We start from the raw sequence: 14,596 nt of genomic DNA on the forward strand, positions 1-14,596 counted from the left end.
CATCTGCATTGCCAGGATGCTTGAAAGCAGTAGCTGCAACCTGCATGAGCCTTGAGTAGAGTGAGTCCATTGTTATGGGACATCCAGTAACAGTGTATGTTCCACATTCATTTGTGATTCTGTTAACCAGGACCAAGACTCAATATCTAACTCCTAGTCGGCTGACTAAGTATGAGCAAATCCTTGTAGGTGCAGGAAATGTAACCATTGCTAGGTGTAATATTCTGAACCCAGCAACACTGCTACCTAATTCACACTTTGCAGAAGTGAAGGAAGAAGTCGAACATGATTGTACCGACTTGACTGAATACAGTACAAAACTACATCCTGACATAAGAGAAGAGCCACTAATTGATTCTGAATATGAGCTTTTTGTAGATGGCTCATGCATGAGAAATGAAGGAGGTTTAAGTGCTGCCTATGCAGTGTGCACGTTGGGGGGGTCCAATTGAAGCATCCTATTTACCTGGAGTCAAGTCTGCACAAATAGCCGAATTGATTGCATTGACAAAAGCCTGCAAATTTGGGAAATTTTGGAAAGTAACCATATACACTGATAGCCAGTATGGTTCCGGGGTTGTGCATGACTATGGCCAATTGTGGATGCAAAGGGAGTTTCTGACTTCTTCAGGTACTCCTATTAAAAATGTAATTATGTAAAAGATTTGCTTGAAGCGATTCAATTGCCAAAAGAAGTGGCTGTGGTCAAGTGTGCTGCTCACAAATCTGGAAATGACAAAGTGACAGCCGGTAACCGATATGCTGACCAGTTAGCCCAACATTGTGCTAAATTTAAAATGGCTGTAAACAAGAAAATTGAAGTAGGCGAAAACAGCTGCCAACTTATGTTGCTTGAAGGTGTGAGAACGTGGGAGGAAGTGAGAGACTTGCAAAATGAAGCAGAACCAAAAGAAAAGGAAGAGTGGAGAAAGATAGGTTGTCAGAGAAGGGTTGAAAATGGTGTTATTGTTTACCTTGATGGTAGGCCTGTGTTACCAGACTGTTTGCTTGCTCCCATGGCTTGGATTTTCCACGGAGATTCTCATTTGGGAAGAGATGCCATGATACGTCTGTTTATACAGTCATGGTTCAATGCGAAATTCAGGAATATAGCAGAAGCACTTTGCCAAAGATGTTTAATTTGTCAACAGATGAATCATGGAAAGAAAACTGTAGTGTTACCAGGAAAGATTGGGAAGGCAGAGGGTCCCTTCATACGATTGCAGATTGATTTCATTCAGTTACCCCCATGTTGAGTACTAAAATACATTCTTGTCATTGTCTGCCTATTTTCAAAATGGGTAGAAGCTTACCCCACACGTAGGAATGATAGCATCACTGTAGCCAAACACCTACTCAGAGAACTCATCTCGAGGTTCGGTTTTCCAGTAAAGATTGAATCAGACCGAGGCTGCCATTTTAATAATGAAATAATTGGCCTAATCTGTGAAGCATTCAATGTTAAACAAAAGCTGCACTGTGCATATCGCCCAGAGGCTTCTGGAGTGGTAAAACAACTGAATGGCACAATCAAGTCAAGATTGGGAAAGATGTATGAGTCTACCCGATTAGAGTGACCAGTTGCTTTACCTATTGACGTATTCTGGATCGGAACACAGGCTTGAGTTCTCATGACATACTGATGGGAAGAGCAATGAGGCAAGCATGGGTGCCAGGACACAAGCTGATAAATATATCTGATGATTTAGTACTGGAGTATTGCAAAGAACTGGCTGACCAAGACAAGCAACTCCAGCACATGACCTGAACCCAGGAGATTGGGTAGTGCTAAAGAAACATACTCGAAAATCTTGCCTTGCACCGAGGAGGGGAAAACCACATCAAGTGATTTTGGTTAGCATCACAGCTGTAAAGTGCGAAGGAGTTCCACACTGGATACATGCCAGTCACACTAAAAGGGTGACTGAACCTGATGAAATTGAAGCTGAAGGTTGTGCAGCTGAGGGGTCTCAAAAAGTCGATCCTGAAGTAGCTGAAGAGGAACAACCGAGCACCAGTCAAGATGATTGAATTCCAGTAGTTGAGATACCTGCAGAATATGTGAGTACCAGAAGTCAAACCTATCTAGATAGTCAGAGTGATGGTGAGGATGAGATAGGTCTAGAAGAAAGTACTCAGATTACAGAAATCCAAGCCAATGGTAATCTTGAGGAGGATCAGATATGGGAAAATATATATACTCAGACATTCCAAATACCTGTCACAGCTCCAGAGTCTGAGGAGGGACAGATAGGTGATAGGGTGGAAACTCAATCAGAAGAAAATCAAGGGTTTGAAGAGCTTGAGCAGGACCAGATAGGAGTAGAAAAATGTGTTCAGGAAGAAGAAGGTGAATCAAATCAAAGTCAAATTCAGCAAACACCTGAACAAGGCCAGATTAGTAACCAGGCAGAAGAAACAGAAATAAGACCTGGACCTAGTAGATAGAGAGGGATATAGAAGACAGCATTGAAATATATGTGCCACAACTGAATGAAAATAAAAGAGCATTGGAAGAAGGCCAGAGCACAGTGCCAGCTAAAAGACTCAGAAAAGGAGATAAGTGGCCTAGGTTTGTCATAAGACTGAGATTTCGTCTAAAAACAATAAATGAAGAACCAGAACAAGTAAATGAAATAACTAGTCAAGCTGAACAGTCTGCGATACAACCAAGAAGGAGAAGTCCACGACTGAAAAGACTGAATAATAAATTCAGAGGCCCTGAATGGACTTATTGTTCTTGAAGATTTTGAAAACTTAGAAATAAGTGACGAAAGTGATGACGAATTGATTGCTGATCAGACTGACGGAGAAGTAAGACCCACTTGAAAATTTCACAGGGTAAAAGACTGTGTAAAGGCTACAAAGAGGGATCAAATCTCTTTGGTCAGAAATGGCTGATCGTACTGTTAATGGAAGACCGAAAAGAAACTGTTTAAAAACATGCTGTAGGATATGCACATGTAGTATAGCAATAGTACTCATAGTATGGTTAGGACTGACAATGGCTATTCCTTACATAATGAGTAGAGGCATTAAGAATGATAATAGTGAGCTACAAATATTAGATACACCTAGAAGAATAGATACACAAGAGAAAGTACTTAGCATTAAACAACAGAAAGTAGATTTAGAAGCATCAGATGAGGAAGGGCTACATTATACTGGAATTAAAAATAGAACTCACGTAAATGTATTTGCAAACCTATTAGTACACTATGTAGAAGCTATGGAAATAGAAGATTGCTATGTTTGTAGGAAGTTACCTACTTCAGTAGCTGAAGGTTCTTACTTACCATCATTTACCACTAACATATGGTATTTCATGTAGTATTTTAGCTAGTTTATTCTATAAGAAAGGACCTTTGCAGTATTACTATTCTAATTCAGATGTAATATTCTCTGAACTTCTTATTCGTAGTAACCTGAATCCTGTACATACTAAAAGTAATGTAACATGTTATACGGGTGAATACTTTTTAACTATAGGTAGAACAGATATAGCTGAAGCACACAAGAATAATTTAAGATGCTTTTTACAAGAAAAGGAGAAAATATTTTTGAATATGGTTGAGAAAAGGAGAGAGAATTTCCAAAGAAAGGCAAATGATAAGAACCATAAAATTCCCAAATGGGCTGAAAATATAGGGTTTACCCCAAATGGCAAAACTCATGCTGCTATGTTGCTGGATTTTGAAAAGAAGGGGAAACTATGTCTCCACAGGGAAAGAACAAGTTATTATAACAATATATTCATTGGTTCCAGTGAATGTGAACACAATTTTAAGGTAAATGGGGGTTGGGATTTCAAAGATGGAACTGAACCTGTGTTTCCTGGAATCTATTTTATATGTGGAAACAAGGCTTATTACAAATTGCCGGATCATTGGTATGGGAGCTGTTATTTTGGAATAGTATTCCCAAAGATATATCATGTAAACCAAATAACTGGAAACAATGAAGAAACTAATGGATTAATACGTAGCAAAAGAGCTGGTTTTGGAGAAATAATAGGTGATATATTTAGTGCATTGATACCTACAGTGGGAGTGGCTCTGAATACACAAAGAATTTGCAAATTGTCAACAGTAGTGGATCGGTTATCAACTGATACTGCTGGAGGGTTTTAACGGTCAATACCGAATTGGTTGCGATCAGATCAATGGTTTTACAAAATCGACTTGCTCTTGATACATTATTAGCAAAAGAGGGCGGAGTCTGTAGAATGTTGAAAGCGCAACAGTGTTGCACTTACATACCTGACAAAAGTGTTGAAATTAAAGGGTATGTAAGAAACATTACATATTTGGAAAAAGAGCTTAAACCACTGGAGGTTGATAGTGCATGGAAGAGACTTACTGATGGTCTCTCCTCCATAGGTAATTAGCTTTCTAATGTAGGAAAAAGTTTAGTAGGTAGAATACTGATGCCAATGGTGGGAATAGCCTTACTGATTTTAGGGATAATAATTTGTTGCAACTGTCGAAAGCACAATAAGACATATACAGTAAATAAGAGAGGGAAAAAGAGAAATATTGATGAACTTGAATTAGAAGAGTTGAATGGAAATATATACAAGAAAGTAAAACACTTTCACACAAACAATGAAAATAAACAAAATAGAAAGTTTGAAGAAATTGAGTTGGGTGAATTGTGAAAAGTTGGCATATGTTTCATTAATTGGTGATGATATAAAATATCATCAAAGAGTAATGCGACTTGCTTGTATTCAGTCTTCTCGACATAACGTTAATATACTAATCAACATGTTTTGTCTTATTAATATTGCATTTCATGACACAACTAGTATCCAGGCGAAGCTTTTCAATGTGCTTTTACTAACTGTAATCCCCTTGCACTAAAATGGCTGCTGCTAAACGGGATTTCCTACTGCGCATGCGTCTGTCACACTCACGTGACATGACACACTCTTTGCTTTGGAGGGAAACTTTTGCTTCTGCGCACTAGAAATAAAATGGCTGCTCTGTGTTACATGAATAACAATAAAGGGTCTGGCTCAAAAGACAGCAAGGCTGAGCTCACAATAACCAAACAACAAAACCAAATGCCAATGCTGCTACTATTCAGACACAATTGATACCAGATGTAAGAAATGACCATCAATACATCCTAAAGCTCATTAGTCGCTTTTTTAATTTTTTGAATTATCACTTCATTTTTTCAAAGGAACATTTTTTATTTTTATATATAGACAGTGCTTATACAAATACCCACTAATACAACACAATAAATCACAAATTATACAACACCTCACATCACACTCTCAATTTCACACATCCTACACTCATACACATACGCATTAATACATTCAATTGGAATAAACCAAACATATATCTTTAACACAGCAGACCTAGTTGCCAAAAAGGAAAATGTTACATCAAATCAACTTAATATTTTTTGCATCAATCATTATAATGAACACAATATACATTGAATATAAAATGTCAACGTTTGGTTTTATCCTCTGGTCTACGTGTTTCAAACCTCCATATTTAAGAGGTTCTCATCAGGACCAAATTCTCTCTAAGTCAAGTAAAATACCCAACACCATTAAAGGCGTATATTAAAGATAATGAATATCCAGGTTTGAGGAAGATTGTAGTCGAGGCTGGTAATGTAGGTAGTTGCGTGTGGAAATCTTGTCTTCACAGGTATCAATCCCGGTTTTGCAAGTTTTTTATACAATATCAGCAGTGTTTTGGGTCCATTCCGGATCGGGTTACCAGCGGCCTATCGGTGTGACCATCGGGTTGTTTGCTCTGTGTTACAGCATGCATGAAGCTTGCACTGCTGCTTTTGCTAAGCTATTCGTTTTGCTTAACATTAACGCAATAGTTAAATATAAAGTAATGGGACTAGAGTAGACTAGAGTAGACTAGAGTAGAGATACGTGGTATACAATGCATTCATTTATTCTGTTCTAAAAATGTTTCTTTTCTACTTTTCATATATCATAATCTTTGGGTCCGAGAGTTGCTATTACTCCATCTTGGAAAATCGTACTGCGCATGTCAAACTCCAGAGAGAAGCTGAAATCATTTGTCATTGAATCGGGGCCAAAGACAGTTACAGCCAAGTTGCGCCTGGGAAGCTGACCCTTAACCCTGCCAGAGGAAGCTAAACTGTACAAATTATATTACAATATATTCAATGTTAAATTCACCATTGTTGGGTGGAATAAAAAGTTCATGAGAAAAGAATTTGATGGGCGGGAACGTTAGAATTAATATTCAACTCTGAAAGTTTCAATATGGTATGGTGTGATGACCTCTCCTCATCCTTTTGTCCAATCGAAATTGGGAATCCTTACATTTGCAACATTTGGGGGTGGTACATTGACCTGAAAAATAGTATAACTAGGGTAGGCTTAGTTAGTTAATTTGTCTGACTTGTCCGAATAGCTGACCTGTCACTGACCCAACGCACTCAATAGGTTATCGGGAGCAGAGGGGCTGCGAAGCACTCTGTCAGAAGATTCGAGAATCCAACCGGGGTTCTGAGAGCCGAAGTGCTGGCGAAGCACTTTGTCTGAGAAATTGATTCCGGGTTCTGGCTGTTAGCTGCAGAGAGGGATTAACGCAGGCGTTGCATCTTTAACTGCGGGTGCCGGTCTTAACCTTTGGTGGTCCTGTCCTGATCCAATTGGCTTTACCTGTCCTGATTTCTGGTCTGCACCTGTTTGCCTACTGGCGCCTGTATTTTCGGGGTTCTATCTTTTGTCCAACCTGTGGCCAGCGTTGGTCTTCACACCATTATAGGTAAATATAAATTCATGTGGATTCGTCATTGTATTTGTTTCCTTCTCTTTACCCATCCTAGCGTTAAAAGTTTGACATATGTTCCCTTTTCTTACCCTCCCTTTTGCTAAATGATCGAAAACTGTTTAATACATCCTTTACATAGTTATATATTGACTCTAATTTTCATAATTGAAAGTCTTTTGGTGTTTAATCTTTGGATCATGACAATTTAAGAAACTTAGATAAAGAGTTTAAAACTTCCTGAGTCTGTGATTATTTAATGAGTGCAAATGTTATTTTACTGCCTATTTTCTTGCTAACTCCCTTGATCCCTTAGGATTTTAGGTACCTATGACAAGGATTGGTAAGTCAAGGGTATAGGTCCTAAACGTAATCACTGAATAAAGTAAAACGCACAGGTTACCTGATTATGAAGCTGCTATTTAGTTATCTGTAATTGAAATCTCACTTTTGTTGTAGTATATGGGCCCAGGTGAGTATAGTAAAACTAAGTCAGGTGACCTGCGCGCTCTATCACCTTTTATTTATCTATTTAAAAAACGACACGTAAATAAATAGCATTGTCGTTTACAATGTTAATAGATCAAACTCTCATAAATGCAAAGACCTATTGCATTGGGAAAGCTTGTTTTTTATGTTTTCTTTTTTTGTTGTTGCAGCTTTACATAGCGTGAACTCAACCCAAGGTATTGAAGCGCTTTACATGAGCACCAGTTACGTTACACAAGGGCACATTCATTATTTGGTAGTCACGGGGAGATTAAGTGATTTGCACAGAATCTAGCCTCAATTCGAGACAAATGCCAATCCACACGATTGCAGCATAAATCTGGAGTGCAAAGGACATCCCAATTTCTTCAAATACTGACAACAATACATCAGCTGGCAACAATACATCAGCTGGCAACGAGCGAAGGCCATAGACAATTGAACACTACTCCCTCCAGGTCACGCCCACCCCATAGGAAGGCGGAGCAGCCTGTGACGGTTAGAAACTGGAGGCGGTCCTCGTGCGGGAAGTAAGAGTTGCGCCGTTCCAGAATAGGGGAAGCATTGCCAACACTCACCACTTCATGTTTTGGAACCGTGGTCTCCCCCGTAGCAGCGCTGCAGCTTGGTTGAGTCCGGACGGCTGGCGAAGCGGCTTGCGCTTGGTTTCAGAGTGCTCGAGGACAGCGACGGCAACACGTCTGTCCCGTTGTTGTCCGTTTAGGGAGAGGCGCGCGTGCGCCCTGATGGCTGGACCCGCCCGGGGGTAACGTCGGGGGTCATGGAGGAACCTCCCGCCATCCCCGTGGAGAAGGAGCCGGAGCAGCCGGCAGTTGTCCCTGACCCACCGCCACCATCGGCCCCAACATCGGCTCCCCCTCCTGCCTCACTCAGCGCCGAGAACGAGGCAGAGAGCCGGCAGGGCCCAGAGGAGGGCGGCGGAGAGCGGGCCGCACTGAACCTTCTGGATACCTGCGCAGTATGCAAACAGAATATAACATCACGCGGACCCTGCTTGCTGCCCTGTTTACACTCCTTCTGTCGCCGCTGCCTGCCCCCACCAGAGCGGTATGTCAGCGTGCCGGCTGGGCCTCAGCAGCCTCTGCCCTCCCCGCCGGCCCAACAACCGCAGGGCGCCCGAGCAGCGTCGGATCCGCCCAGCACCCAGGGTGAGTCCCTGCCACTGAGCTATTTGTAATGCAAAATTGATCGCGATATAACGGGGTGAACGTGGCGATAAATCGCGATAGTCTATTAATTAGCTATTATATTGAGGTTGGGTAGATGGTTCCTGGACAGTTTGTTCAGTCAGTATGGAGGGGATCAGGTGTGCTTCTGATTGGTGTCAGAGGTGGTGTGACACTATAGTTAGGATGAATACTATATGTGTTCAGCGCCAGGAGTTGACAGGGTAGTGGTAAGTGCTGTGTGACATAACTTCGTGGAGTGGTTGACGGAGGGGTTTTTCGGATTCTTTGTTGGCCTGGTGTCGATGGTAATGGTCGGTAGGCGAGTAGTACTAGTTATAGGATACTGCTCGTGTACCTTAGTGCCACTCCAGATGCTGATGAGTGATTTTTGATCCATTCTGTCTTGGTCTGTGTATTCGAGTACAAGGTACCTATGCACCAAGCCTTCCTGTTGGCTTATAGGCTGCGTGGGGTCTCCAAGTACAAGTGAGAACTGCGGGTTATGCCTGCCCCTCCTCCCCCTGGTGACAATAGTCGTCGATTTCTCTGGACGGCATGCGCGCGACCATTGCCTCCAACAAACACACAGGGTGGCATGTGCGAAGTGAGAGTCGTGGCTGAGCTGTGATCAGAGCATGCACGGAGGGGGCGGGGAGTCAGTCTGGCGAGCAGGGGGAAGCCCAATGCTGCCCGCACGACAAATCACTGCAGACTTCTGTTGTCTCAGTCCTAGATGAAATTAATAGAATAGGGGGGGGGGGGGCGGGGGCGGGGGCAGGCGGAAGAGGACTTGCCACCCCTACGAAACGGGAAGCTTAATTGAGCTCCAGAATTTTGCCAGACTTTCTGCTTTCCCCTTCTTTGACACGCGAGTGTTGTGAGGGGAATGACACTTGCTCGTCTAATAAGTTGCAGTTTGTTTTTTGTGAATGACACTTGCTCATCTAATAAGTTGCAGTTTGTTTTTTGTGACGGTAGAGCGTTTCAACAGGCGGTGGGAAAGCTTGTGTCATTTGACAGCCATAGTCTGTGCACGTTTTTTTCCTCTGTGATCTTGTTATTGGCCCACTCTCATTGCCTGCCGTCTCGACAGTGTTCGGACATCAAGTATATGTGATTACGAATAGGCCTATTGTGAGAATGACTGCATCATGTATTGTCAAACTAGCCGGGGGTTTAATAGATCATTTCTTTTAGGTATGCAGGCATTAACAATAATATAAAAAACAGACCAATTCACAGTTTGTGACAAAGCATAATAAATGCAGAAATGGTTGATTCAGTCATCGGACCTCAGTCAAAAGGTAGTGATGTTCGCAGTGTGCGCATCATAAGTTATAGAAAAATTGCATTTTTCTCGGCTAAACGGACTAAAAATTCAGTGAATGGGCAATTACGGTGTTTAGTTTTAATTGTCGCGTGCGGGGAGGACATCATTAGCTATGGTTTTAACATACCAGGAGGATGCTCTTCTTCTTTCATCAGATTTAAAGTCATTCTTTGTAGGTTTGGCCTACAAAGATATTATTACATTCACAGAATCTGAAAATGGTTGATTTTGTGTCCTTGCTTTTTTAATGCATTGTGTTTTATGATTTAACACTTTTAAATCGAATAAAGCGTGTTTTGATTGATTGTGTTCTTGTTATGAAGAGAATTGTTTGAGAAAGGCCTGTCTGAGATTTAATGCCAGTGTAATCTTAGGTTTATCGTGGCAATTGCTTACTGTTCACTTATTAAAGAAGAATGGAAATGTCACGCTGTTTAGACCATTGAACCGCAAACGTTACAATGGTTCATGTTTAAACACAATGGTCACGGTTCGGTAGGGAAAAATAATAAACCACTTAATTGTGATTGATTGAGATCTGTCGCTGTACAGAAGTTTCCCCAGCTTTTAGGGTGACGGGCTGTTTCAGTTATCTCAAACGACTTTCTACGTGCCTATCATGTATTTAGGTGAATTACTGTATTCCTTAATTATGTTCTTTTGGAGTGTTATTGAGATTTTAATTTTTACCATTTTTTATTTTTTGAAATAGTAATTTTAGTCGAACGTAATTTACCTGGGTGTTCTGTATGTTCTTTTAAACCATTACTGACTTGATAAGAGTTGACTTGGCTATCCCATGTCAATCTGACATTGAGTGCTACCTCCTTTAGGAGGCGCTCAGCAGTGTGATTGTACTAATACAGCATGTTATGTATGCATAGCTCTCGATAGGTAGCTATTAGCGTGAATAACTGAAGTCTAAATCCAGTAATTCACTGCTATGACGTAGCAGAAATGGCTAACACAACTTGTTATAATAACAAAGCCCTTCTAGCCCAGGATGCCATGGCTCTCCGAAAGTCTCTCACTGCAGCTTGTATACTTGGGCTCTAAGCTGCAAACACTGTTTCAGGAGAGAGAAGGAAGGCATAGAGCAGTGGTACTCACAAACATGTTAACCAGGGGCCACAAAGTATGGTCTGTGGTATTCATGAGGCCGCATTGATGCTAGCTGGTTAGTAGTCACTCTTTGCTGAAGTTAAGTGGACGTAGGGATATCAAAGCATCTTCTACACGGTGTGGTCAGTTAGTCGAGTTATTTTGAGTATTTAATTCCATACTGGCCTCTAAATTAAGCTCATAGTCTCTAGAAGAGTCATAGATTTGACAAAACTGTTGTGCAGTATCAGAATTGCTATACCTCGACCGCAGCATGGGATAAGCATAACTGCTTGCTATCGCTAACTTGAGAGATACAAGTGTTAAAATAAGTCAAACTTGGTTATTGAATTAGAGTGAAACTGGAATGTTCACTGTGAAATCAGAAGACCTGAAACAAATATCGGCTTCACCACTTGCCCAAATTGTGCGATCCTAGGTAATTGTATTATTTTAACTTTCCTGCCTTTATCTTTATGATCATGTATAAAAGCACCTATATTACTTTGTTTAATAAAAATCTTTACAATTATGGACATACAACAATAAAAACGTATATCGGTCAATTGCTAAAACATTTACACATGTGGGACAATAAAGAAGAATATTAACTGAGTTTGTGTCTTTGCTTACATTGAGCGTGCTGCCCAGTGCAAATTAACAATCGTCGACTCACTAGCTCGCACAGATTGTAAGCTTTTTTTACTGCACTTGCGGAAAAAAAAGTGAACTGTATGTCAAGCATTGGATTGTCTGGTTTCATAGAGGTAAAGGTGGCTGGTCGGCAGGAACGGACACCAAGTTTCTTCCATTCGCCCCGTAGCAGAATCATTCGATCGTTAAGTGCAGGGCAAAGGCATACCATGTGTTCAATCGTTTCCCTGGTACTCCTGCACCCCCTGCACTTTATATTGTTGGTTGTATGGTGACAGCCTGGTAGAAGATACAGGAAGGGCCATTCTCCCATTCTGAGGGCCAACAATATTTTTTTCCAGTGCACTGCGTAGGTAGGTGCACAACAGGTGTGGCGCCACAACCCCTACCATGAACCCTGATATAACTGTCCCGGCGTGCTTACGTTGAGTCAGTTGTGCTCTGTCCGAGTGTAAGGACCAGGAACGGACATTCCTTTTAATATACATTTTGAGGGTCCGCTGGGATGGTTTAGAACTCCAGATTTCTTCTACTTCCAGGAGTTTTTATAGAGTCTTGTAGATAGCGTCTGTTTGATTGTCCAACTGACCGGTTAATATTTCCTGCCACAATATAGCCTCCAAGCTTCCTTCTCTGGACATGCGTAGCTTATTACACAACTTAATAAATGCTCCAGCCCCCCCCGGCTCGATGATCTCGTAGACCAAACTCGAGTTGCATTTTGGCAGCTGATGCAGTTTTCGGAAGGCTCAACACTTGCTTAAAAATTATTGTTGTTATTTTGTTCACAAGACTGTAATCTTTCCCCTGCATAATCGCCTCACCATAGGAGAGATAATTGAGGGTTTTTGCCTTCATGACGCTTATTAGAGGAGTAAAGCTTGGGCCGGATAGCTGCCTTGCGAGGTTAGTGAGGGCTACCTGGATTGTCAGAGCTTTGGCTTCTACCTCGTCTCTGTTTTTTTTAAGAACGAGCCCCATCTATCCATGTGGACCTCTAAATATTTGTATGAGGCGGCCCTATCACTACTTTTACTGTTGTACTGACATCCATCGCCTTGATATTCCCTTGACCCATATGTGATTGCCCTTGTCTTTAAAAGGTTTAATTCTAGCTTATTTTTCATGTTGGAGAGAGAGAGAGAGCTGATCGAGTAGTCGCTGCAGGCCAACCTTGGTGTGACTGAGCAGGACAAGATCGTCGGCGTACAATAGGTTGCTGATTCTGGTCTCTGCATGTTTTGAAGGATGAGAGTTGAAATCTTCAAGTACATGTGATACATCTGAAATGAAGAGGTTGAAAGGGAGAGGCGCCAGCACACAACCTTGTTTTACTCCACGCAAGGTTTGTATCATTCTGTAGATGTAGGATCCGTCTCCAAGTTTTATACAGATTCAAGTGTTTCTGTGCAGCTGGATTATAGCTTGTTGGAGTGCAGGTGGGATCCCCCATTTCTACAGTTTGGACCATAATTGGTCCCTGGGCACACGATCGAAAGCGCCCTTGAAGTCGACGAAACAACAGTGAATTAGTATTCCTGAGGCCACCACTTTGGCCATCAGGACCGATATTGCAAGCAAGTTTGTGATGTTTCTTGATTTTGCCACAAATCCTGTCTGATTGAAGGGTATATGATGATTTTTTGTGGCCCAAAACAACAGATCTTTAAGTAGCAACTTTGCATAGTATTTAGATTGAACATCTAAAAGGGTAATCGATCATCCTGTAGTTTGAGTCTGACCTCTTGCCACCTTTATAGATTGGGTGTATAATAGCTCTGCGCCAAGATTCCGGTATGAACTGATTTGTCCAACAGTAACTGAATAAGGGTGCCAGATATTTGGCCCAAAAGTCAGTGTCTTGTTTGTATAAAGCCTGCGGTAGACCATTGGGCCCAGGAGCTCTGTCTGAGCGGCCCTTGGTTATGATTCGTGCTGTTCTGGGCTGTCATTAGGGCTTCTAGTGTATTGGGTACCTGTGGAGGCGATGCTTCTTGTTGGGACGAAGATTTAATGGTGGTTATCGATGGCATCCTGGTGTTCAATTCTGCGTGTTGCTCAGTTGTCCCATCTTGGATTGTACCTGAGGGGAACTGCGATTAACTTAGATTATTCTGAACAGCCAAAGTTGGAAGTTTAAACAGTCAACCTTCTTCCTTTTCCTTTTTGTGAGGTGGGTCGTTAAAAAAAGATACACATTCGTCTTCACGAATGTTTGTACTACTTTGTCCTCCATGGTTATGTTTTCCCTTTGACAAGGGACCAAAAAGACTTTGAATTATGATTTGTTCTCGCATATACCAATTTTGTCCAGAACTGCTCGGAGCGTTTTTTTATTATCTTAAAAGATTGCTTGTTTAAGTGCCTTTTGGGCATGCTTGTATGTATTGAATAGATGGTCATCCCATGGGTGCCTCCATGCTTGTCTAAGTGTGGAATTACGTAGGCTTTTTAATTAGATAATTTCCACAGTTGTTGTTGTATTACCTTTTTATTGTTTTTTTGTGGAATACATGAGTAGTTTTTAAGCAGTTGACAGGAGAAAAACTTGAGCTCACATGATGTTAGTGAGTGGGCCGGTCACACCACCACGCACCGCGCACACTCCCCGTGGGTGTGCCCAGGCTGCCCCGATCCCGCAGCTGTGCTCCTGACCACTGGTGTGGTCTCAGCCTCCGTAGCGCAGCGCCGCTTTCTCCTGCTGACTGTTTGTTTTCCCCCCTGGTGCCCGTTTCGTGACCTGTCTCCTGTGATTTGCGGTTTGTTTCCCCTCTGATTGTTGCTGTATCCTCTGTTGCCCTTTCTGTGCCCAGCATTTGTCCTCTTATTTGTCCTCTTATTTGTTGCTGGCTGTTTTCCCTTGCTGAGCCCCCGCCGCGTTTCCCGCCACCTCCCCGCTCCCCGCCGCTGCTCCCCTGCGGCCCCGCCCCCTTCCACCTAGGACCCTTCCCATTCGCCGCCCGGCTCCCGCCTCCCAGCTGCTCCTCCCTCGCTCCGCCCCCCAACTCTCCTCATATGGCAGAGTGGCAAACGCGCAGCGGGCGCGCCCT

The 14,596-nt window shown here is 42.2% G+C and overlaps 1 protein-coding gene across 1 annotated transcript in view; it reads left to right on the forward strand.

Moving 5' to 3' along the window:
- The first annotated feature begins 7,753 nt into the window (after positions 1-7,753).
- Positions 7,754-14,596, forward strand: part of TRIM24 (tripartite motif containing 24) — a 1,142,914-nt gene continuing 1,136,071 nt past the window's right edge. The window contains exon 1 of the mRNA XM_078672569.1: positions 7,754-8,440. Coding sequence (XP_078528695.1) covers positions 8,053-8,440 — 388 coding nt within the window. The 5' untranslated portion in view covers positions 7,754-8,052. The remainder of the gene's footprint in view (positions 8,441-14,596) is intronic.

The sequence above is a fragment of the Lissotriton helveticus genome, chromosome 1_1, assembly GCF_964261635.1.
Source record: "Lissotriton helveticus chromosome 1_1, aLisHel1.1, whole genome shotgun sequence".
Classification (NCBI taxonomy): Eukaryota; Metazoa; Chordata; class Amphibia; order Caudata; family Salamandridae; genus Lissotriton; species Lissotriton helveticus.